This window comes from Mirounga leonina, unplaced genomic scaffold (assembly GCF_011800145.1).
Source record: "Mirounga leonina isolate KUSES-001 unplaced genomic scaffold, KU_Mleo_1.0 Mir_173, whole genome shotgun sequence".
In the NCBI taxonomy this organism is placed as follows: Eukaryota; Metazoa; Chordata; class Mammalia; order Carnivora; family Phocidae; genus Mirounga; species Mirounga leonina.
In genome coordinates, this window is record NW_023270447.1 from 37,642,802 (window position 1) to 37,668,887 (window position 26,086).

Genomic DNA, 26,086 nt, shown 5'->3' on the forward strand with positions numbered 1-26,086 from the left:
TAAATAAATAAATAAATAAATAAATAAATAAATAAATAAATAAATAAATAAATGAATAAATAAATGGAAATGGGTAGCCCCAGGTCTGACTAAACTGAAAGAGGAAAGTAGAAAAGTAGATGTTTCAGCTATTCTAAGTCAAACAATTGTGACTGGAACCTAAAGAAATCTAACCAAAGCAGAGTGACAGAATTTCAGTGAGCAATCTAGAATGAATCCCTGAGAGAGGGCAGGATCAGAGGAACAGAGGATGTGGCCTTTTAAAGCTGTGGATAAAAAGTCCAGAGTGACAGCAATTGGGAATTACAACTTGAAGAATAATGAACTACACCAAGGGTCCAGAAAATCTGGACAAATTTAAGGGTAGATGGCAGAAAACCAACACAAAAGATTTAAAGCATTCTTAGGTGAGTTTCAAAGTGATAAAATCATTAGAGGGAAATGGTACAGGTATTGCCTTGCCTTTGGGTAACATTCCAAAAATTTATAGAATCAGCATTTAAAAAAAAATCCAGCGAAGACAAGACATATTAAAGGGGACATATTATAGGAAAAGGCATGCAGAATAATAAGAGATCAAGTCCAGGTTTGAGCCTGTGTAACTTCATGGGAATCTTCCTGGGTGGGATTGTCCAACCCAGGAAGGTGGAGATGGATATGATTTGTTTAAATAGTAAAGGCTTTGAAAGACTCAGTACTTACTGATTTCATATCTCATATGGGAGATCTCACAGGCAACAGGGAAATATATTAGAAAAATATATATTTGTATCCAAAAGCAATGAAAAACAAAGCAAAACAAAAGGTACTAGTAAATAGTACTAGTTTTACATTGTTAAATAAAGAAATAGATCAACTAAGGAGGCAACTCTCAGAAACTCAGTTGAGACCCCCTGAAATAGGGTTGCCAGATTCAGCAAATAAAAATAAAGGATGCTCTGATGATTAATTTTGTGTCAACCTGACTCTCAACCTAGCCACAGCACCTACATATGTGGTCAAACATTATTCTGGATGTTTCTGTGAGGGTGTTTTTAGATGAGATTGACATTTAAATTAGTGGACATTGAATAAAGCAGATGGCTGTCCATAATATGAGAGGGTCTCATCCAATCAATTGAATGCTTTTATAGAAAAAGATTGATCTCCTCTAAGTAAAAACAAATCTGTTGGCAGATGGCTTTTGGACTTGTCTTGCAATATTGGCTCCTCTCTGCATCTCCGGCCTACCAAACTACCCTGCAGATTTTGGACTAGTTGGCCTCTGTAAGCATGTGAGCCACTTCTTTTTTTTTCCTATTTTTTTTTTAATTTAGAAACACACACAAGGAGGGTGGTGAGGGTGGGAAGAGGTGCAGAGGAGAAGGAAAGAGAGAATCTTAAGCAGGCTCCATGCCCAGCATGTAGTCTTATATGGGGCTCAATCTCAGGACCCTGAGATCACAACCTGAGCAGAAATCAAGAGTTGGATGCTTAACCTACTGAGCCACCCAGGCACCCCAACATGTGAGTCAATTCTTTAATAAATCATATATATACACAGACAAACAAAGAGAGAGAGGTCTATATAGTGAGAGATCTATCTATTTAGATCTATAGATATAGATACCTATGTCTGTATCTATAATTGAATATAGTGGGCTTTTAAAATTTGTTTACTTACTTGAGAGAGACAGAGAGCACGGTGGGAGGGGCAGAGGGAGAAAGAATCTCAGACTCTGTACTAAGTGGGGACGTGGAGGCCGTGGGGGGTGGAGAATATCTCACAACCTGAGCCAAAACCAAGAGTCAGATGCTTAACCGACTGAGCCACCCAGTTGCCCCAAGATACAGTGTTAAAAAAAGAAACAACAAGCTCAAAATGGAGCCTTTTCCCCCAACAATAGCAAACCAAGACTTTAAATACAGTTTCAACCTCTTCTAGGAATGTGAGCTTTTATCAATAGGTCTAAAATTTCCTGAGCAGCACTAATGAGGTAATCTGCATGATAAAAACCCTGCCATTCTCTTCCCCCCCAAAAAGAAGATGGGCCAACCCTTTCTTATCTTTTGCTAATAACCTCTTACCCCACCCTCCTTCTTATAAAACCTTCCATTTTGTACAGTTCCTCAGAACATCTCTCTACTTGCCAGATGGGATGCTGCCCAATTCATGAATCACTTAGCAAAGCCAATTAGATCTTCAAATTTACTTGGTTGAATTTTGTTTTTAACAATAGATAGATAGATGGGTATCCTATTGTTTCTGTTTTTCTGGAAAACCCTAATACAGACACTCAGTTACATGTGAGTTTCAGATAAGGAATGAGTAATTTTAATATAAATGTGTCCTAAATATTGTCTGAGACATGTTTACACTAAAAAATTGTTACTTATCTGAATTCAAATTTAACCAGGTGTCTTATATTTTATCTGTCAGCCTTACTCTAAAAGTTATAGAACAATAGAGGGAGATGAAGCACACTATGTGCCTATTTCAATTCTACAAAAAAGATACAGTAGAAAGAAATCCTATTCAAGGCCTATCTGGAACAGTCTAACGTGGAGGAAAGCAAGTTTCTCAAAAGAGCAGATATTTACCTTCCTTAGGTCCTTAGAGGCACATAATTCTCCATTAACAATGGGTGCTTTTGGTCAGGAACATGCTGAGGTTAATTCTTCAGATGAGACAGACAAAAATGACAGGACTAAGCAATTCCACAGCGATGGACATGGCAATGGCCACTAGGGTTCCAGGACCAAAGACACCTGCTCACCAGACTGTAAAAATCAGGCCATTAGACAACTCAAATTTAGTACGCTGCTGGCACTCAAAAGTTTGGAAATATTTTATGGGAAAGAAAGGCATTCTGATGATTAGGGTGTTCATCATTATAAATTTCTAAATTTTACAAAAAGGCAACACTATCTTAATAATAGCCTCTCTGAGAGGAGACTGTATATATAGGTGACATATCATAAATGCATCAGGCCAAAATTAACATCTGAATCATAAAGTTCTCCCAGTTGAATATAAATGCAGAAGTCATGGATTCTAGATAACTAGTAGAGCGGTGTGGCTAACTCCTTTACCTCCTTACTCATATGTCATCCTTTGTATGACATCTATTCTATTCTCCCCACTTAAAATTGTCCCCAAATCTCTCTCTAGTCCTAAACCTTCATAACTTTGCTTGTATTTTTCTACAAAACAAATCACCCTCTAATGAATTTTTACTTATTTATTTTGTTTAATGTCTGCTTTCCCTAACTGTTGAGAATGGCAAAGTTTGCCATTTTTTTGTTTTTAAATTTTTGCTCACTATGTATCAAAAGCACCCAGAACAGGGAGAGAGGCAGAGGGCAGATACTCAATCAGTATTTGTTGAATAAATGGGTGAATTTAATCATATTGCAGAAGCTTTGATAATCATGTAGGACATTATTTGGGATGACAAGTAGAACATGAAATGAAGTGTCAAGACTGAAATCTATACTCCTTCTCCTCTCTGCCCTCAATGATTCCAGAAGGATCTGTGGAAGAGTAACAGTTGATACCTGGGTAGAGACTGCCCTAATAAATTTCCCCCTAGTTGTCTAAGGGCTTAAAGTTTAAGCCCAGTAGCTTAAGAGATAAAAATTCTAGGGAACATTGTAAGTGGAGATTATTCCTATGCACTCATCTAATTTCTGTGTAGAGAAATTTCCCCAACATTCCTAACCTCTTTTTCATTTCTAACTCTTGTTAGGAAGTGCAGCAATTTACTCGATTCATAAATTTTGAAGTAGAACTAGGTATGTGTAGTTCAGTTCATTCCTCCATCTTTCTTTGAGATGAAGCTACTTCAGGAGATATGCTACCCTGATCTGTTCCTCAGTGCTATAAATTCTGTGAGAGAAATTCCCCATATGAAGAAGCCTGAGATTTTTCCTTACTGCTGTGGCTGAGTAAATAAGTATGCATACATCTGGAGTGTAGTATGAAGTAGAATATTGTTGCCAAACATCTTAGCTATGTCCCCCAATCTAGCATTTAAAAGTAATAAAAAAAACCTGATGCTTGATCTCTGACATTTTGTCAATATCTGAATTGGTTCCAAAATTGTTCTAGAATACAGAAGTTATTTATTGGATGCCTTTAAACTCTAGTAAGTGTCATGACATGAATCAAATTGTATATTTTACAATTCATTCCTTTTTTGTAAATTTTTATTGAGGTAAATATATCAAATATTGTGCTTAATGCTAATAATAGATGAATAAGATGTGTCTGCTTGCCTTAAGCTATTTATAATCCAATGGGGAGGAAATAGACATGCAAGCAACGGGATAAAATACTGTGCTCTAAGCACTGCATTAACAATCTGTACAAAGTGTCCCAGGGACAGATAGAAGGGAGGTCCTGCCCTCTGCCAAGGAGGAGAAGAGAAGCTTTCGTAAGGAGGAATGAATTAGCAGGGTGGTCACCTCTGAAATGAGAGGAAGGATGTAGAAAGGGCTGAAATTTTAGTGAAAAATACTTTCAACAGATAACAGAACCAACTCTTAGCAAAAATATGTAGCAGATCAAGTTTGTTTTTCAAACTCCTCATCTATGTATTTGTTTTCTAAACTTTCCTTTTTTTCCTGGGCATCCAAAGATCTCTTGATGTTTGATTCCTTCTCATTCTTGAGGTCAGTGATCTAAAATCACTTTTATATTAAAGAGTTTTATTATTTGACTGGAGTTTCCCTCAGAGGAATTTGCATTTTGAAAGAAGTCCAGTAGAGGTTCAAGCCTTAACACAAGTGAATGATATGCTAAGCCAGAGGTGCTACAAAAATAAGTGTTGAGACTCTTTTCTAAAATTGTATCCTGAGTAGAATCTTGGAGGAAGCTGTTTGTAGAGATAACTAAGCAAGCTGGCTTAAACCTATGGACTTTCCAGAGAAGAGCTTAAGACATATTTTTTTAAGTTATTTGCCTGGATTTCTATTAAAACTTTGAAAGCTCTCTAAAATACATCAACTCAGTATACTAAGTTTGCATGAACCTGATTTCAATTTTCTAGTAAGTCTAAGAATGTTCAGGCTGTGAATCAAATTTATTCTAACCTCCCTTTAATCTTATTTTTACATCATGTCAAAATAGTCAATAACATGTATTAATTTCAGTTGTGATGATAAAATTCAACTGGATGTAACTTCAGTTTTTATTATGGCACTGTGTAATCACAATCTAAGATATTAATGCAAAGTGTAACATTTAGTAAGCTTTCCTAGCCAATGAGAAATCACTGACCACTTGTTTCTCTTCAGTCATCTTCTACTAAAATTGTATACATTATTGCCTTTGTTGTAAGACTTAAATGTTCAACTTAAAGATGGACCTAAGCAATGAAGCATAGGGAAAACTGGTCTCCTGGAATGGAGTTACTGAACAAAAAGAGATAATTAGAGGTGGGTAGGAATATGCAATTCAGCAACTCTGATATTTTAGGTACATGAATGCTAATTTATAATTCTTTAAACATACAAATATGTTATATGCACTTCTTTGTATGATATTTTACGCTTAAAAAATTTCAAGGATTAAGCAGAAGGTGAATCCTGAAGAACTAAAATGAGGACGAGTTATATAGAATGGAACAGAAGAAACGAGATGGTTTTTGGAGTCAAATTTAAGTTTGTATTCCAGCATTGGCACTTACTAGATGTGTGACATTGTATACATTACTTAACATGTCTGAGGTTCTATAGCCTCATCTATAAAATGTGACTAATAATTATTTAAGCTTGAAAGGGAGATGAAGAAGTGGGTCTCATTCCAAATCAGAAGGAAACTGAATGTTTAAGAAAATTAAAGGAAAAGCTGAAGATAATAGCAATACATACTACCCACAAACTATAGGGCTTGGGTAGGAAAAGAAGGCACTGAATTATATGTAATACCTTTGCCTTTAATATCAATGCCCAGATTCCTGATTGCTCAGGTAACATCTCTTCTATCCCTTATTCCCTTTCCCAACCTTAAAATCTTTTAGGATAGCTGAGTGAATATAGACAAATACATACTACAAGCAATAGTATGGGATATAGTGTTGACTAATTGTATGATAGGCCAAGTGGCAAATATATTATCTAAGATTACTTTTTTAAAATTTTTTATTGTTATGTTAATCACCATACATTACATCATCAGTTTTTGATGTACTAAATCAACCCTTTAAAGTGATTGGTGCAGTATAATAGTCCTAAGCTAATGAGTGCATAGCATTTTCCTGGAATAAAGTAATGGTACACGGATAGAGATATAACATGATTTAGGCCAGTGAAATGATAGGGAACATTTTCCAGGAGCTTCCTGGAAGTTTTCTAGCATAAAGAGAAGTCCAGGAAAAGACAATAATTCTTCCTTTGTACATTGTCCATTCCATTGTTATGCATATTTGCAAGTTCTATAAGTGTATAGCCTGAGGATTTCATTAGATTTCTTTATTGGATATGATCTTCATTAGATTTCATCTCCATCCCCCAATGCGTAAGTCCCTAACCAAATGAGTGAAATGACAGTAGCACCAGGTCACCAACATCACAGCTGAGTCACTGCAACAACCTGGTAAAGGGATCTAGTATAGACCTGAAATGAGGTCACGTAGAGAAAGGGTAACCTCAGGATATTTTAAAATAAAGCATCCCACTTCTGCATTTAATGTTCCATAGTTCTTTATCTTGTTTATCATACATCATCCAAGGCTTGATTAGTTTTCAATCCTTGATTCATTAACACTTATTTATTTTATAATTCTTAACAAGGGTGGTTTATCACCTTTCTGAAGAAGGAAACTAAAACAGGAAACAATATGTCAAAAAAAAGGGATAGCTTAAAAGCAAGAATAATCACAGCAAAAGTGACAGCTGACAACTTGATATGGAGGGAAGCACAGATGGAATTCTATTACCACACTTTACAGTAATGGGTGTTTATAAAACTGTCCTTGAATCATCAGGAGAAGGTTAAATCATGTTCAATAATTTCTAACATGAAGGCAAGAACATGACTGGGCGCCTGGGTGGCTCAGTTGGTTAAGCGACTGCCTTCGGCTCAGGTCATGATCCTGGAGTCCCAGGATCGAGTCCCACATCGGGCTCACTGCTCAGCAGGGAGTCTGCTTCTCCCTCTGACCCTCCTCCCTCTCATGCTCTCTGTCTCTCATTGTCTCTCTTGCAAATAAATTAAAAAAAAAAAAATCTTAAAAAAAAAAAGAACATGACTAATCATGATTTTCACCAAACTGGTTAATAGAAGAATATTTTGACATTTGGAAAAGTAGCATTCAGTTATTTGAAAACAATATAATTTTAAGTGTTATCTCCTGATAATATCAAATATATTGTTTGCAATGCAAAGTATAATATCATTGCCATAAGGATAGAATTATGTTATTAGGAATTTAAATTCTATAAAAAGGTCAGATAGAAAAGGAACCTCTTCAGTAAATTTTTTTTATTATTCAGAAACTCAATAGATAAGCTTTGTGGAATTTTAGTTTCCATAATATTGACTCAGCTTAATTCTGAGGAAAGATTACACCTTCATAAATATCTCTCTATATAAAAACAAATGATTTTTAAAAAGATTTTAGGTATTTATTTGAAAGAGAGCAAGAGAGCGGCAGAGGGAGAGGGAGAAGCAGGCTCCCCACTGAGCAGGGAGCTGGATCCCAGGATCCTGAGATCAGGACCTGAGCCGAGGGCAGACACTTAATCGACTGAGCCACCCAGTCATCTAACAATAGTGTCTTTTTTAAGCAGGTCACAATCATAACTATGCTACCAAGAGTTTCTTAGCTATTAGAAACTAAATTGTTAAAAAAAACACACACACACACACATTATGGGGTGCCTGGGTGGCTCAGTCATTGAGTGTCTGCCTTCGGCTTGGATCATGATCCTGGGGTCCTGGGATCGAGCCCCACATTGGGATACTGGCTCATCAGGAAGCCTGCTTCTCCCTCTCCCACTCCCCCTGCTTGTGTTCCTTCTCTCGGTGTGTCTCTCTCTGTCAAATACATAAATAAAATCTTTAAAAAACAAAACAACAAAAAAATTATAACAAAGCTAAACTAAAGAGGAAGTATATATAGCTTAAAGTTATAGGGAAAGCCTATATAAATATAAAATATAAATTTGTAAAAAATAAATTGAAGATTGGTATATTCTCTTGATGAACTGACCCTTTTATCATTATGGAATGACTTTCTTCATTATGTTTTACTTTGAACTTAATTTTCCTGATATAAATACAGTCACTCTAGCTTTCATTGACATAGTGTGATATATCTACTTTTTTATCCTTTTATATTTAATCTTCCTACATCTTTACATTTAAAGAAATTTTTATAGGCTGCACATGATGTCTTGCCTTTTTATCCTTTATCCTTGCCTTTAATCTGACAAGATCGGCCTTTTAATTGAAGCATTTACACCCTTCATAATTAATGCAATTATTGATATCCTAAGGCTTAAGTCTGCCACTTTATTATTTTCTGTTCGTTTCTTTGGTTTCTCATTCCTCTGTTTCTTTTTTCTTGTCTTCCTGCGGGTTATTTGGATATTTCTTAGCTCAATTTTTATTTATTTATTTATAGTTTGTAATTTATTTTTAATTATTTATAATTATTTGAGTATATCATATTGTATAATTTTCTTAGTGGTTGCTCTGGATATTAAAACATACTTATGTAACTTCCCACAATCTACTGGGTTCAATATCATTACCACTTAAAGTGAAGTAGAGAAACCTTACTTACATTTAGGTCCCTTTACTCTCCCCACTTTATATATGTACTTATCTTAATTATTTCTTCTACATATATTGAGTACATTATCAAGTTTTGTTATAATTTTTGCTTCAACTATAAAATACAAGATTAAAAAGAAGTCCTATTATGTTTAGTTCTATTTTTATCCATTCTGTTGTTCTCTTTCACCATTACTTGAATTTCTGTTCCTTTGTAGGTAAAGGGCTGTCTTTATTTCTCTCTGGCTGTTTATAAGATTTTCTTCTCTATCTTTAGTTTTCAGAAGTTTAATTATGACATATCTTGTTGGAGATATTTTAGGGTTTATCATATTAGGAGTTCATCTAGCCTCCAGAATATCTAAATTTATGTCTTTTACCAATTTAGGGATGTTTACAACCAATACTTCTTCAAATACTTTTTTTCAAATGCTCTTTCTCTTCTCTTTCTGAGACTCTAATGATAATATTAGATCTTTTGTTATTTTTACACAAATTCTTGAAATTCTGTTCATTTTTCTTAAGTCTATTATTCTCTTTGTTGTTTAGATTGAGTAAATTTGAATAATCTGTCTTCCTGCTCACTTACTCTATTCTTGGCCATTTTCACTCTACTCTTAAGTCTATTCAGCAAGATTTTTATTTTGGTCTTTAAATTCTTCAGTTATATAATTTCCATTTTTTAATAACTTTTACTTCTTTGCTGAAATTTTCAATTTTTTTCACTTGTGTCAAGGGATTATGTAATTGTTTATTGAAGCATTTTTGCAATGCCTGCTTCAATTCCTTGTCAGATTATTCCAACATCTGATTCATTTTAATACTGGTGTCAGATAATTGTCATTTCTCATTCAGATTATGGTTTTTCTTAGTTCTTGATAGAATGATATAATACCATTTTTATCTTTTTTTAAAGATTTTATTTATTTCTTTGAGAAGGAGAGAGAACGAGAAAGAGAGCATGAGTTGGGGGGAGAGGGAGAGGGAGAAGCAGACTCCCTGCTGAGCAGGGAGCCCGATGCAGGCTCTATCCCAGGACCTGGAGATCATGACCTGAACCGAAGGCAAATGCTTAACCACTGGGCCACCCAGATGCCTCAATATCATTTTTATCTTACAAATACATAATAATACTATTGGTATAATACAATTTTCAATTGTATCTTGGACATTTTGGTTATTACATTAGGAGACTCTTGAACCTATAAGAATCTTCTACTTTTACCAGGCACTTATCCTGTTTAGATGAGCATATAGATTCTGGCCTACTTTTGTAGGCTTTAGTTACAATGACAGTTTTCTAATTCCTTGTAATGCTAATGCTATTCTGGTCTGCTTTATTCTTCTGGCACTATTGGGCTATTGCTCAAACCCTACTGGTGATATCTGCCAGAGTGAAAGTGCCTTTCTGGTCTCCCTAATGTACTGAGTTACTTTCTGGGAAGGCACAGAAACTACTGGGTCTGGGTCTTCTTATGCCACTGGGTGGAAGATAGGGAGACACAGGGTTCACTGACACCATTGTTAGTACTGGATAGGTCTGTGTGCCAGGGAAAGTAGGGTTGGATGGATGGGGCCTTACTGATCTGTTACTGCAGGTGGATTAAACTGCCTGTCAACTGGGATTTTAGAATAAAGGTTAGGGCTCTCTACAAGGTATATATTAGGCCTCTCCTGTCCCATTCCTTTGGACTGGAAGAGCAGGCTTTTCTTGATGATGATGATGATGATCAGTGTCTTTTGACAGTGCCAGTTTTCAATTATCTCTTGTGCCCAATCCAGGGATATATGGATAAAAAGAAATACCAAAATAATACACAATGTTTTCTTTCCTCAATTACTGAAGCCCCAGCCAGTTTGCCTTCTTCTTTTAAGCTTTCAGAGTCCTTTCATCATGGTCCATTGAATAATTTTCAGGGTATTCAGTTGCATTGTGAAGGAAAGAACAAGGAAAATGAGTTCATGACATCTGTTTTAAAATAAAAAAATTGTCCTTCCATTCTTCCTTCCTCCCTCCCTTCCTTTCCTCCTTCCTCACGTCCTTCATTTCTCTCTCTCTGTTTCTCTGTTTCTAATCCTTTCTCTCTTCTTTCCCTCTTTTTCTTTCTTTCAAGCAGATTCCTATGGTGCACTTTTATTTTAAAAGTTAAGTAATTAATTTCTTCACTCTTCTGAAATATTTGTTAAATATCTCCCAAGTTCCAGGCACTACACTATGTGTTGCTGATGTAATGGTAAATAAGACAGATATCTTACTTGTCAAAAAGCTGATAGTGTAATTTAAAAATATTTGTCTGGATATGTCTGGATGCAGATCTCATTTAAGTGATGGTATAGTACACTGTAAGACATTTTAATATGCGGTCACATATTTTTACTACCTTGAAGTATATTCAAGTAAGTCTTTGATGATTTTTTCCTTTGAATCAGTTTGATTTCTTTCTCAGAACAAATTGTAAATCTTAGGTTGGATTCCCACTTTTTTATTTCTCCACATTTGTCATTATTCCCCTTTACCTTTTTTTGTTTTGGTCATATTTCCTTTGTATTCATGGGTTTTCTATATTTGTTCTTCAAATATCTTATATTTTTACAATGTTAATTCTTCTTTGACTGACTCCAGTGAAGATTTTGTCTGCTTTTCATGTTTAATACCTTTTTTTTTTTTGTAATACCTTTTCTCATCAATGTTGATTTTTATTTCTTTTGCTTTTTGGAAAAAGATGCCATTTTTTCCTTATTGTTTACTTTGCCATTATTTTATAGAGTATTCATCTTCTTGTGATTATTAAAAATTTCATACAACTTTCTAATTTTTTTTTTGTTTCTACATTCAATATTTTACAGAAGTATACTCTTCCTTTTAGGGTAATTTTTGTCATTCTTGTTGTTCTGTGATTCCATATCATTTAAAAATATGTATATTCTGTTCCTCTATTAGTGAATATGTTCAGGAATTAAAAGAAAGCCCATGTAGTTGGAATACAGAGTAAGGGAATAGAGTATGAGATGAAGCTGAAGGGGTGGGTACAAGTTAGACTCTTTAAGGTGCTATAAACTATAGTAAGGCTTTTGTCTTTTTTGAATGAACAATGGAAAGCCATAGGATCATTTTAAAATGAAAGGTTTTCAGAACACTATGTAGGAACACAACTTATAGGAGTATCTGGAAGAATCTTAAAATCTTTGCAGAGGAGATGATTTGTGAACAGATTCATAACATTTTCAGAAAGTAAAATTAAGAAGCCTTGAGATTATGGTGGATATAAGAGGAAAAGGAGAAGATATGAAAAATCACTCCTAGATTTGTGTCTTTCAAACTTGGATGGTTAAGAATGTATAACATTCAGACAAAAAAACGGAAAAAAAGAAACAGTAGAAGATGTTCAGGTTTGAGGAAAAGAACATGGATTTGAAGACTTTGAGGTACTTTTAAGACAACCAAGATGATGTATCAAGTAGACATTTGAATATATGGAGAGAAGTCTGGGTTGGAGGTATCAATTTGTGAGACATCTGATTATAGGAATAACTGATGCTGTGGGTGTAATGAGATTGTTCATGGAATGAATATATTTGGAAGAAGAAGACTTCAAACAGTATTCAGAAATTTTAATATGTAATGGCTGGAAAGAACAAGTTGAATAACCAGAGAGATGGAGGAAAATCAGAAGATTATTATATTATGATAGCCAAAAAATTAGAAGATTTTCAAAAGGAAGAAATAATCAACAGTATTGATTCTTGCTCAGGATTTAAATGAAAAGAGCATTACAAAAATTGCCTGGTGGATTTAGCAAGTGGAAGGCAGAATTCTAAGATGGCTCATGATCATAATACCCTCAAGTGCTCAAGTCCTGTATAATCCCCTCTCCTTGGATGGGGGTAGGATCTGTGACTTGCATTTAGCCAACAAAATATGGAAAAGGTAATGGTGCAGGTAAGGCCCCAAATCAGTTGATTGTGAATTAAATGAAAGTAGATTTTCTTGAGTGAGCCTGGTTCAATCAGCTGAAAGCCCTTAAAACATGGACAGAGCCTTCCCTGAGGACAGGGTCTCCTTATTGTCTCAATGAAGTTAGCAGCCATATTGAGAATGTACATATAGCAAAGGAACTGTAGGAGCCCTCTAACACCTAAAGGTGGCCTCCAGCTAGAAGTCAGCAAAAAGCAGGGTTTTGGGTCATAAAACCATAAGGAAACAAATTCTTCCAACAGCCCGAGTAAGCTCAGAAATAGATGTTTCCTCAATTGAGCCCATGATGAGACTTCACCTGGTAAGATCCTGAAGCAGAGAACCTGGCTAAACCCAGCCTGGACTACCAAAACACAGAAACTGCAAGATAATAAATGAGTGCTGTCTTAGCCACTAAGTTTGTATAATTTGTTACATGCAATAGAAAACAAATAATAGCAACACAAAACGATTTTTGGTGGTCTGAATGAAAGCTGTTTCAGTCCAGATTCCATGGGTTTGGAGGAGTGAGTTGGAGAGAGTAGATGACTCTTTACAGAGGTTTACCTAGGAATTAAACAAGAATGTAGTGTTATAGCTGAATGGGGCTGTGGTTTGGAGGACAAAATTTATATATTTGTTTTTTTTAATGGGATGTAACTTGAGTATGTTTCAAAGTCTGTCTTTTATAGGAAGCAATTTATTTTTACTGAAAGTTTGTTTGACTGTGCTAGATGTAGAATAGCAAGATATAATTCACATGAACTAATTGGTTAAGAGCTATGTCTGGTGACCTAATGTTGATCTTCACATTGAAAATACTGCAGAAAAGTATAAGATTATAAAAGAGAGCAGGATGAATTATGCTACTTAGCAAAAATCTTCTGTATGCAATATCTCCAAATGAAAGAGTTCTCTCCTTGCATCTGAAGGAGTGAAGTTTTACTATTCCAATGCTCAGTAAAGGGAAGCCACTACCATTTGGCTTTCTATGATGGTTTTCTAAGGTGGCAGCTTTCCATGGGAATTGACCCAGTAAGTCTTGGTCAAGATCCCACATGGAATTTGTAGAATAACAAAGAAAGAACCATGCCATTGTATGAGAAAATTACTACCTAACATGAATTACTATATAACACTATTGCAATAACTTCAGATTTATGTCATTTGTGTACAACCTGTTGCTTGCATGCATTGTTGTTTTTAAAAATAGTGGTGGTAATTTCTACTAATTTCCATTTCTGTGATCAGAAACATGATTTATTATCTTCACACAAATACTTAATTTGGAATAAGAAGAACAATAATAACAAGTGAAAAGAAAGGTAGAAGAAAGAAAAGAAAAGTTGCTATGGACCAGGTTCTACACCAAGTACTTGCTACAGGCATACCTCATTTTATTGCACATCATTTTATTATGCTTCACAGATAATTGCATTTTTACAAATTAAAGGTTTGTGTCAAGCTAGTCTATCTGCATCATCTTTCAAACAATATTTGCTCATTTCATGTCTCTGTCACATTTTGGTAATTCTCACAGTATTTCAAACTTTTTCATTACTATTATATCTGTATGGTTATCTGAGATCAGTGCTCTTTGATGCTGCTATTATAATTGTTTCAGGGAGCCACAAACTGTGTCCGTATAGTATAGCAAGTTTACTCAGTAAGTGTACATGTTCTGACTGCTTCGCCAACCACCATCTTTCTCTCTCTCCCCAGGCTTCCCTATTCCCTGAGATACAACAATATTGAAATTAGGTCAGTTAATAACCCTGTCATAGCCTCTAAGTGTTTAAGTGAACAGAAGAATCTTATGTCTCTCATTTTAGATCAAAGGCTAGAAATAATTAAGCTCAATGAGGAAGGAATGTGAAAAGCCAAGATAGGCTGAAAGCTAGGCCTCTGGTGCCAAACAGTAAGCTAGGTTGTAAATGCAAAGGAAAAGTTCTTGAAGGAAATTAAAAGTGTTATTCCAGTGAACACATGAATGATAAGAAAGTACCCTAATTGCTGATATGGATAAAGTTTTCATGGTTTGGATAGATCAAACCAGCCCCAACATTCCCTTAAGCCAAAGCCTAATCCAGAGCCAGGCCCTAACTCTCTTCAAGTCTATGAAGGCTGAGAGAAGTGAGGAAGCTGCAGAAGAAAAGTCTGAAGCTAGCAGAGGTTGGTACATGAGGCTTAAGGAAAGAAGCTGTTTTCATAATATAAAAGTGCAAGGTGAAGCAATAAGTACTGATGTAGAACTGTAGCAAGTTACCCAGAAGATCTAGCTAAAATAATTAATGAAGGTGGCTAAACTAAACAACAGATTTTTAATGTGGATAAAACAGCCTTTTTTTTTTTTTTTGAAAGATTTTGTTCATTTATTTGAGAGACAGAGAGAGAGCAGGGGGAGGAGCAGAGGGAGAGGGACAAGCAGACTCTGTGCTGAGTGCAGAGCCCAACGAGTGTCTAGATCTCAGGACCCTGAGATCAAGACCTGAGCCGAAATCAAGAGTCAAAGCTTAACCTAATGAGCCATCTAGGCGCCCCTGAAACAGCCTTCTATTGGAAGAAGATGCCATGTAGGGCCTTCCTGGCTAGAGAGGAGAAGTCAATACTTGGCTTCAAAGCTTCAAAGAACAGGTTGATTCTCCTGTTAGGGACTAATGCAGCTGGTGACTTTTAAGTTGAAATCAATGCTCAATGACCATTCCAAAAGTCCTAGAAGAATTATGCTAAATCTACTCTGCCTATGCTCTATAAATGGAACAAAGCCTGGATGACAGCACATCATTTTATAGCACAGTTTACTGGATATTTTAAGCCCACTGTTGAGAACTACTGCTTAGAAAAAAAATTCCTTTCAAAATATCACTGCTCATTGACAATACACTTAGTCACTGAAGATCTCTGAAGAGCTATATAGATAAAGATTAAGCTATATAGATGTAGATATAGATTAAGAATAAGATTCACGTTGTCTTGATGCCTGCTAACACAACATTCATGCTACAGTCCGTGGATCGAGGAATCATTTAGACTTTAAAGTTATTACTTAGAAAATACATTTTGTAAGATTATAGCTGCCATCAGTAGTGATTTCTCTGATGGATCTGGGCAAAGTCAATTGAAAACCTCTGGAGAGGATTCAACATTCTAGATGCCATTAAGAAAATTTGTGATTCAAGGGAAGAGGTCAAAATGTCAACTTTAACAGGAGTTTGGAAGAAATTCATTCTAGCCCTCATGGATGACTTTGAGGGATTCAAGCCTTCAGTGGAGGAAGTAACTGCAGATGTGGTGGAAACAGCAAGAGCATTAGAATTAGAAATGGCGCTTGAGGATGTGACTGAATCTCTGCAATCTCATGATCACACCTTAACAGATAACAAGTTGCTTCTTAGGATGAGCTAAGAGCAGGCGCCTGGGTGGCTCAGATGGTTGGGCGTCTGCCTTCGGCTCAGGTCATGATCCCAGCGTCCTGGGATCGAGTCCCGCATCGGGCTCCCTGCTCCTTGGGAGCCTGCTTCTCCCTCTGCCTCTCTCTCTGTCTCTCATGAATAAATAAATAAAATCTTTAAAAAAAAAAAAAAAGGATGAGCTAAGAGCATGGTTTTTTGAGATGGAATCTACTGGTGAAGATGCTGTGGAGACTGCTGAAATGACAACAAAGGATTTAGAATATTACATAAAGTTAGCTGATAAAGCAGCAGTAGGGTTTGAGAGGACTGACTGCAATTTTGAAATAAGTTCTACTGTGGGTAAAATGCTATCAAACAGCATTGCAGGCTACAGAGAAATGGTTCGTGAAAAGAAAAGTCAATCAATGTGGCAAAATTTTTTGTCGTCTTATTTTAAGAAATTTCCATGGCCACTCCAACCTTCAGCAACCAACACCCTGACCAGTCAGCAGTCATCAACATTGAGACAAGATCTTCCGCCAGCAAAAAGATTACAACTCACTGAAAGTTCAGATGACAGTTTGCATTTTTTAACTACAAAGTATTTTTTATTAGGGTATGTACATCACTTTGTTAAACATAATGTTATTGCACACTTGACAGACTAGAGTATAGTATAAACATAACTTTTAATATGCACTAGAAAACCAAAAAAGTTCATTTGATTCATTTTATGGCAATATTTTCTTTATGGTATTTCCATTGTCTGGAACCAAACTTGCAATATTTCCATATAAATATCTTCCTTAAATTCTCAAAACAACCCTACAAGGTAGACTCAATCATTATCCTCATTTTTCAGATAAGTAATGGAGTCTTAAATTAAAAAAATAATACCCTGTTTCCTGCAGCTGGTCACATCAAGTGTCACATTAGAGAATAAACCCTCTGTGTGACTCTAAAATTAATGTCTTAATTAACTAATGTGATATGCTGCTTCCGTTCTGAAAAAGAGGCTTCTTACTTAGGGAATTAACACTGGTCTGTAACAAGGCAAGAGGAACTGCTCATTATACTAACAAGGGATAATGAAGACTTCTCTGAAAGAGAATAACATTTTATAAGTTTCTTATTTCTCATTATGTCTTTCCGTGTTCAATAATTTAGTCAATGCAACTGAGTTCTTATAATGATATTTGAAAAATTGCCCTGACTGCCACAGTCCAGTTCATGAGGACTTGCTTGTTATAATACCAGCATCAGTTATGTTATGTACCTTAATTAAACAGCAATAAGACTTAACTCTAAAATATGCCTACCTTTATTAGTCTTTTGTATCCATGGTGATTTAGTATCATCTGCAGTCAGTTATTTGACTTAGGCTAGAGGTTTTCAAATTTAAGCTTGCATCAGAATGTCCTGCAGGGTTTACATAGATTACTTCACCCAACTCTCAGAGGTCTTGATTCAGTAGATATGGGTTACAGCTTTTAAAATTTGCATTTCTAACAAGTTCCTAGATGCTGCTACTGTGGCTGATCTGAAGAGCACACTCTGAGAACCAATGGCCCAGAACTTGGCTTAAACCCTTTCCTGTAAAGAATCAGGTAAATACTTTTAGCCTTCTGGGCCATATAGTCTCTGTCATAACTATTCAACTTTTCCTCTGTAATATGAAAGCAGACATACACAATATCTAAATAAATAAGAGATGGCTATGTTTCAATAAAATTTTATTTACAGAAACAGGTGTCAGGCTGGATTTGGTCAATGGACCCAGTGGTCAACCTCCAGCCTAGACTAAGTCAGTTTTAAAAAATCACTTTATCTATATTAAATAGCAATTCTGAGAGAATCAATGATAGATTTACTCACAAAAATCCCTTATAAATTTTAAAATAAAATCTGAAGAAGTATACCAGAGACTAAGCTATTGTGTTAAACCAGCATAGAGGAGAAATCCCAGAGCTTCCCTATGAATCCAATAAAAAAGCAGTACTTTTGTGCAAGAGTCTGCATCTTATAGTTTTAGTTTTATGATGCCCAGAACTCAATCTTCATTTTCAAATTTTAGTTTTAACTGGGTATTGTTTATAGTGTTAGAAGCTGTAAATCTATTAATTAAAAGAAAACCAACATTAAAAATAAAAAGAAAAAACACTATACTGAATGACATAGATGGTAATCAGGTTGTCTATTAACTTTGTAATAAAACAAAATAGAATGAAAACACTCTACTTGTCATGAGTGTGCCCAGCTTTAATGTACTTTGTCTTTACTCAGAACGGTGTACGTCAAACTAATGTAAAATGCCAATATAATCTTAAAAGTCTATTAAGCTATATATGCCAATAAACCCACTGCATTAACTCTATCCTTATAAAATGTAAGTTTCTGTAAAAGGACAAAATTCACATACATTTTTGCCATAATAGCATGTGATTTAGTTCCCTGAAGATAATTATTTGCAAACAGCATGAGGAAAGTTAGTATTATTGGTCATCTAATAAACTTAAAATACAGATATTATGTCAAATGTCTCCAACAATGCTACAGACTAGAAATATTAAAATAAAGTCCTGGTAGACAATTACATATTCTAATATTTACTGATTTGCAGATGGAGTAAAATGACTTTATGGTAAGATATATGACTTCCATCTTTCAAAATCTTCTCCTAAATTTGATTAATCAAATGTTTCTTTTTGACCCATAGCTTTATGTTTACCGTTAAATATTTATTCTTCAGTCTAATGCAGTGGTTTTCAGAGTTCTCAGGTTTAAAAAAAAATGTTGAAAGAGTGTTATGGTCAAATGAAAGTGGAATCTATTGATTTTAAACACATTTCAAAAGTTTCTTTTACTTCAGGACTCCTCAGAAACATTAATATTCATGGTAGGAAGATATGGTAGATTATGTGGCATTTTCCAACCTTATTTGAACATGGACCTCAATTATCAGTAGAACATCTTGAAGTACAAGAGAAACACTTAAGAAAACAATGTTCCTAGTGTCCGAATCCAGGTATCATTTAGTCATATGTTTTTAAAAAATAAATTCCATTTAATTCAACAAATATTTGTTAAGTACTTCTATCATTTGACTAATCACTTAAAAGTTAATCCTTTATTTTAAATGTTACTCACCAAAATCTATCTAGAGCATATCTTAATCCTATTAAACATACTTACACTCTTCTTCAGGCCTCTTCCGAAGTGCTGCACGAACTTCTTTACAAGGACTTCTCTGATATTGTGGGGGATTCCTTCCCCTTATTAGATTCTCCATCCTGTAAGAGAGAACCAAAACTAAATTTTAATACCAAAATCTTGATAAATTTTGACTCTTTAAATGGTCTATATCAAGAGTCAATAATTCAGGAACCCACTGAGGTTCAATAGATAACACTATTCAGTATCTAGCAAGGAATAAGACAGTAAGAGTGGCAGGGAATGTGGTAAACTGGAGAGTGACTTTTCCAAGGAGTTCTAAATTTTCTTTTTTAAGTTTGTCTCTCTCTCTCTCTTATTTTTTTTTATTATGTTATGTTAATCACCATACATTACATCATTAGTTTTTGATGTAGTGTTCCATGAGAAGGAGTTCTAAGTTAAAAAAAAAAAGTTAAAAACACCACATGGACAAAATTCATATGCTCATTCTCCAGTTAGAGATTGTTATGAACTGAATGTTTGTGTCTGTGTCCCCCATCCCCAAATTCATATGTTGAAGCTCTAATCCCCAGTGTAATAAAGCTCAGTTACTATCAACATTAGCGATGCTGACACCATAGCAATGTTGACAACTAGAAAATAACAATAAGTGGATCAAATGCAACTTGAGTTAGCATATTTTTTTTTAAGATTTTATTTATTTATTTGACAGAGAGAGACACAGTGAGAGAGGGAACACAAGCAGGGGCAGTGGGAGAGGGAGAAGCAGGCTTCCCGTGGATCAGGGAGCCTGATGTGGGGCTCGATCCCAGGACGCCGGGATCTTGACCTGAGCCAAAGGCAGATGCTTAATGACTGAGCCACCCAGGTACCCTTGAGTTAGTATATTTTATAGTACATTCTTTGTGGTATTTTTTGGTTTCAGTAAACTTTACAGTTTTGTGCCACCAATACATAATCTACTCATTTTGATAACCTAAAAACTACTGAGAGTAGACAGAAATACAAAAAGGAAACTTTTTATTATTTATTATTTTTCCTTTATATTTCTGACTACTGATGATGTGAAATTGATTCCATGTAACTATGTTTGTTTTCATATAACAAGTTAGAAAGCACTACTAGGACTCCAGGAGAATTTTACTTATATGGTTGCTATTGGAATCAAATATCTGCAAATCAACTCCCACAGGAATTGTGGTGCCCAAAGCTTGCATTCTGAGAACACTCACAAGCAGATCTGCAGGAGATCACATGCAGTGAAGTATGGCTTAAATATGATGAGTCTAGGTTCTAGAATCAGACTGCCTAGGTTCAAACTCCCATTTTGTTTCTTAAAGGATGATTTTATAGAATGATACCTACTTTTATCCCTTACTTTTTTCATCAGTAAATGGGGAAAACATAAGCCATCTCATAGGACTGTTATGAGGATCAAATATGTTAATACATGTAAAATGCTTTACATTGTGTCCATCACAATTTGAGAGTTCAACAAATGTAGCTATTATTTATCATAATTACCCCAAATAAAAATGAAATCATATACTAAAATTTTAAATGTCCGGTATGTTAGGAAAAGTATGAAAACTGACCTTTATTCAATAAAGGAAAAGAACAGACAGCAGTGTGAGAAAAAAAAATTCTGGCTAAATAAATGCTCTGGTTATTAGAAAAACACAAAACATCCATGCACGTGAATCGCCAATTTTCAGAAATAAAGAACTTAATAAAGTATACTTCATTTTATTTAATAAGATTTAAGATTTACTATATGTTAATCTTTCAAGGATACTAAGATGGTTAAAGGGAGTTATCCTCATGAATTAACTAAAGTGTTACATAATGTATTCTTTCTTAGAGAATTTAGAAGATATTTCACAATTGTATAGTGCCCTTTGACTTTAGCAACAACAATAAATATATTTTATAATGTATTAGCATTTATCATTTATTACATTTTGTCTTTACACAAACTCCTGAAAGATCATTTTGAAGATGAGGAAACTAAGGCTCAGAAATGTTCAGTGACCTGTTCATGGCCACACATGAAATAAAAGGCTCAACTGAGATTTAATCAAGATTCTCTGACTTTTCAGCTTTTTCTTATTGTTTCTTAATCTATTGTTTCCATGAGTTTTTGATTATTATAATTCCACTAGGAGACTGATACTTGAGATTCTACTGTGTAATGAATAATTAATGATGAAATTCTTCTTTTTTTAAAATATTTATTTGACAGAGACAGTGTGAGCAGGGGGAGGGGCTATGGGAGAGGGAGAGAGAGAGAGAATCTCAAGCAGACTCCCTGCTGAGCAGAGCTGGTTGCAGGACTCAATTTCACAATACTGAGATCATGACCTAAGCCGAAATCAAGAGTCAAACACTTAACTGAGCCACACAGGCACCCCTAATGAGGAAATTCTTCTTAAATTCAATAATATTTATATTAATCTATACCTATATATAAATAGTATACATGTTAGATATTTATATAAATATAATACTACACAAATCTATATATTTTTATATATTTATTTTAATTACATGTTGATTTTTGACCATTTAGCTATTTTCACTGAAAAGTTCCCTTCTATCAATGACACTTTAGAAGGCAGCTATGTTCAACACTATACCACCAATGCTGTACCTATCAGTGACATTTTAAGCTTTTGAGAACCACCAAAAAGATAACTAGGGCCAAAGAAACTCACTGTAAGTTATATATACAACACACTAATAGATGAAAAAAATTTAAAACAGCGTTGAACGTTCTTTTTTCCCTGGAATGCTAAACATTATGCCCAGGAGAAAACACACTTCGAATTAAATTAAAACTTTACAGAGCAATGTTCATGTCCAAACTATTACATAACTGTGTGACTTTCATCTTCCTGAGATTACAGTCCTGACTGCTTGAACTCTTCCCACCAGTGTCATCTCTGATCTACAGTTTGCATTAAATGGTCAGACAAAAAGACCAAAAATGAAGTTTTGGAGCATAGCCAGGACACAGCAAAGGAGCTATTCTCACTACTTTCAAACTTGGCAAGCCACCAGTGGGAGTGTGTTAACAGTGCCAGCAAGGAGAGATTAAGAGTGATGACCACAGGCAAGACAGATGCTCTGACAACCCATTGAAGAGCTCTGAAAAGTGCAGCCTACATGTCAACTGCTGGGAGGAAATAGAGGCCGCCACATTAATATTAAAGAGCATGAAAAAGCAACCAGAGATTATGAGTAAAGGTGTCTACAACTCTCTTGGTGGTGTCTTCCAAACTTAGGTCATAAAATCACCTGAGGAGCCTTAAACAAGTACAAATTCTGCCATTCCCAGTACTAAAGATTTCCATCCAGTAGGCAGGAGTCTGGTCCAAGTAGATGTACTTTTTAACACCAATCAAATACTTCTGAAGTAGCCTTACATTGATCCCAATTCTGGCATTTGGGAACCCCTACAAATAAAAACTATACACTTGGAGATACAGGAGAGGGAAGTTCAGTGAATTCATTCCAGGATATAGTCATTTGCTGATACAAAGGTGAAGAGAATGCAATTAGGACAGGTACTATCAAAAATGAAAAGATTAGCCAAAGAGGTATTGTCAAAGGCTTGCCAAGTACTCTGGTAGTCTACCTAATGAACCAGGAGGCTGCCAACTGGTAAGACTGATAATCTCAAGTGAAATGATTTCTTCCAACAAGGTTTGGCAGACTCAGCTGGATGAGAGAACAAGTTTGGATTAATCTAGAATTGTGGATTGGGTTGGGAGTATGACTAGTTAAGAAAGGAAGTGAAGCGTGGGTGCAAATATGGTTGAATGAATTTACCCTGGATGGAGGAGAAAGAGAAAGAACAATTAAGTCACTGGAGGACAAGGTATTGAGTTAAGAGAATAGAGCTATCAGGTATAAGTATTTCTAAAATGCCCATTATGTTCCAGGTGCTATGTTAAATTCTTTATATGTACACTATCTATGTCATTCTTACTTTATCCATGGTTAACCTGAGTTTCAGTAAGTACAAAAACTGCAGGGATCATCAATAGTTTCAGAGAAGAGAAACTTATTTTTACATTGCCTTGTCATACATTTAAGGGATGACAAATACTATAGTATATTGTTTTCACCTTTTTCCAAAGAAATAGAATTCAAAGTAGGTAGGTATTATTATGGACGTCTTGAAAATCTAGAGTTTACATTTTGTAAACAACAAATCAGAAATGTGAATGGTATATACAATTTGCTCTTATAGAGGTCGTAGGGGACAATTGTTCCATGAAACATCTATGAAATTAATGGAAAGAGCATGTGTAGCAATGGGAAAAAAAAAAAAAAATGAAGCTCCTCAAGAGCCCAGGCTATTAGCTACTATGTGAACTGTACAGATAAAACTTTCTGCGGTGATGGAAATGTTCAATATCTGTGTTGTCTGATCCAGTAGCTACTAGCCATATTCAATTATTGAACATTTAAAATGTGGCTGGTGTGATTGAGGAACTGACTTTGTGATTTTTGAAATTTTATTGAGTTTAATTTATTTACATTTCAATTTCAGTAACTACATGTGACTACAGTAGTAGGAACAGCATGGCTAGTAGTCTCCATTTAGTACATGACTGGTAAAGATACGATTCTCCACAGAAGAATTCTGAATTAGTCAACAAGAGCAGGGAAGTAAAGTTTTGGAAAAGTGTTCCATATGAGGGTCTTTAGAGACAAATGAATAACTTAACTCCTCAATGTAGAATTGGGTCACAGTGACCTCCTAGGAGCCTCTTTGCAGAAACACAGTTTTTCATGCAACTGTGGTTTTCAACTATGGAGCTCTGCCCCTGGTACATCTAAGTGCCTTGAATATACACTTAAAATTCATTCCTCTCTCTGGGCCTCTACATATAATGCTCCTTTTGACTCAAATGAGTCCTCCTCCTACTCTAGCCGAATAATTCTTAATCATCCTTCCAGTCTTCATTATAATATTACTTTTTGAGATAATAAGGGATCACTTAATCTGACACCTTAATCTAATGAGGTCCCAAATATGGCTCCGCCCTACACCCTGGAGTTTCCCATCATAACATTTATCACCAGTAGCAATTATATATTAGTCTTCCAGAATTTCTATTTAATGTCTGCATTCCTCCTGTACTCTAAGTCCCATGAAGACAGAGAAGATGTTGATTTTATTCTCCACTTTATCAGTAGAGTGAAGAAGTTAGCATGGTGTTTGGCATTCGTGAATTACATGTTGTTTGAGTGAATGAATAAACCTATCTCTCCTAATCCTGCCATGAAGGAAACTGTATGTTCTGGGGTCACTGGGTGTGACCCAGGTAGTTGAACTAATGAGTGACCTTCCACATATTGCTGTTGTTTCCTCAACCCCCAACCCACGTCCTTCCCCTCAGTCATTCACTGGCACCTCCTGACACTTTTCCAGTAAGCCATTGTCTTGCACTCAACAATAGCCTCTCACAACTGTACTCTCCACCTGCTACCAGAGAGCAGGGTGGATGATCCCTGATTCCCTTTGCTTCAGGGCCTAAGGATAGGGAGCTGCTCTCCTTAGTGCGATGCTGCTCTGTGGGGACTTTCCTCAGCAGAACCAGGTGTCCCAATTAGTGTGGGGGAGGGGAATGACTTAATCGTGACATTTTTAAAAGAACTGGATTTAGAAGTAAAATCAACTTGTTTTGCTCACAAGATACCAAACATACCGAGGCTAATTTTTCCCTTCTCATTGAGCCTTCACTATATTTGCTGCTTTGTGAGTACAACCCAAACTGGAAAAATGTAGTGCTTAATGGGTTTACTTGAAAAATAGACAACTTAGATAAGCCCCTAAATGAAGTTCAGTGCACAAGCAATGCATTGAGCATTTGCAAGCCCCTTTGTTTGTGCTCTGTAGAATCTCTAAGACTCCTGAAGGAATTTTTAAAATCAGTTAAGTAGATATAAAATAAATTATAAAGAATAAATATCCTTGACTTAATTTCTAAAAAAGTAAACATTTCAAGTATGTTTTAATAATTATTTTTAATTAAACCATCTTGAACAAATGCAGACATTTAAAAAAATCAGACTTACCTTACATTGAGCTTTTATTTAACTTGATTATAAGCAGAATTAGACACAATAAGCTACATACCTATAAACAAACACAACCCCTTAAATTTAAAATAACAATCAATCGGAGTAGGAAGCTTAGTAAGATATATAGTAATATGGTAGGATTTGTTGCCTTCAAATCTAACAGTGAATGTACAAGGAGCATTTCTGTTAGGAGTACAAAGCCATTGACTATGATCTGAAAATTCACCCAGTAATTTGTGGTAAAGAGGTTACTACCTTTTAATTCATCAGAATCCGAAGATTAAAATGTATATCATGTGACAAAAGTTAAACATCTTTTTCTTTCCATAGCCACTCCTTCTTCCATGGTATCCTTTAGCACAGTGCCTAAACTATAGTAAACACTCCATAAATACTTAACAAATGATTTCATAAATGGATGAATAAAGTCTGCTCCTTCTTAACAGAAACATTTGGAAGATAGTTCTTTTCCATTACAAATTTTACCCATGCCTGCAGGCCTATTTTTAAGTCCCAGTTCCACTCAGAAACAAATCCAACCACTTCAAATATACTCAGTGCTTGCCTTCTGAATTTTCCATGTTATATCTATTAAACATTGGAAGAGTAACCAGCAATTTTCAAGCTAGTATTAGTCTCCATGTCAGTTTTTGTGCCCTTTACTCATATAGATTCTAAACCATTCGAAGGCTTCGACAGTGCACTGCA

At 35.3% G+C, this 26,086-nt stretch overlaps 1 protein-coding gene across 1 annotated transcript in view; it reads right to left on the reverse strand.

Moving 5' to 3' along the window:
- Positions 1 to 26,086, reverse strand: part of LRRC7 (leucine rich repeat containing 7) — a 646,929-nt gene that overhangs the window by 392,035 nt on the left and 228,808 nt on the right. Inside the window, exon 3 of the mRNA XM_035018295.1 lies at positions 19,301 to 19,398. Within this exon, the coding sequence (XP_034874186.1) occupies positions 19,301 to 19,398 (98 nt within the window). The remainder of the gene's footprint in view (positions 1 to 19,300; positions 19,399 to 26,086) is intronic.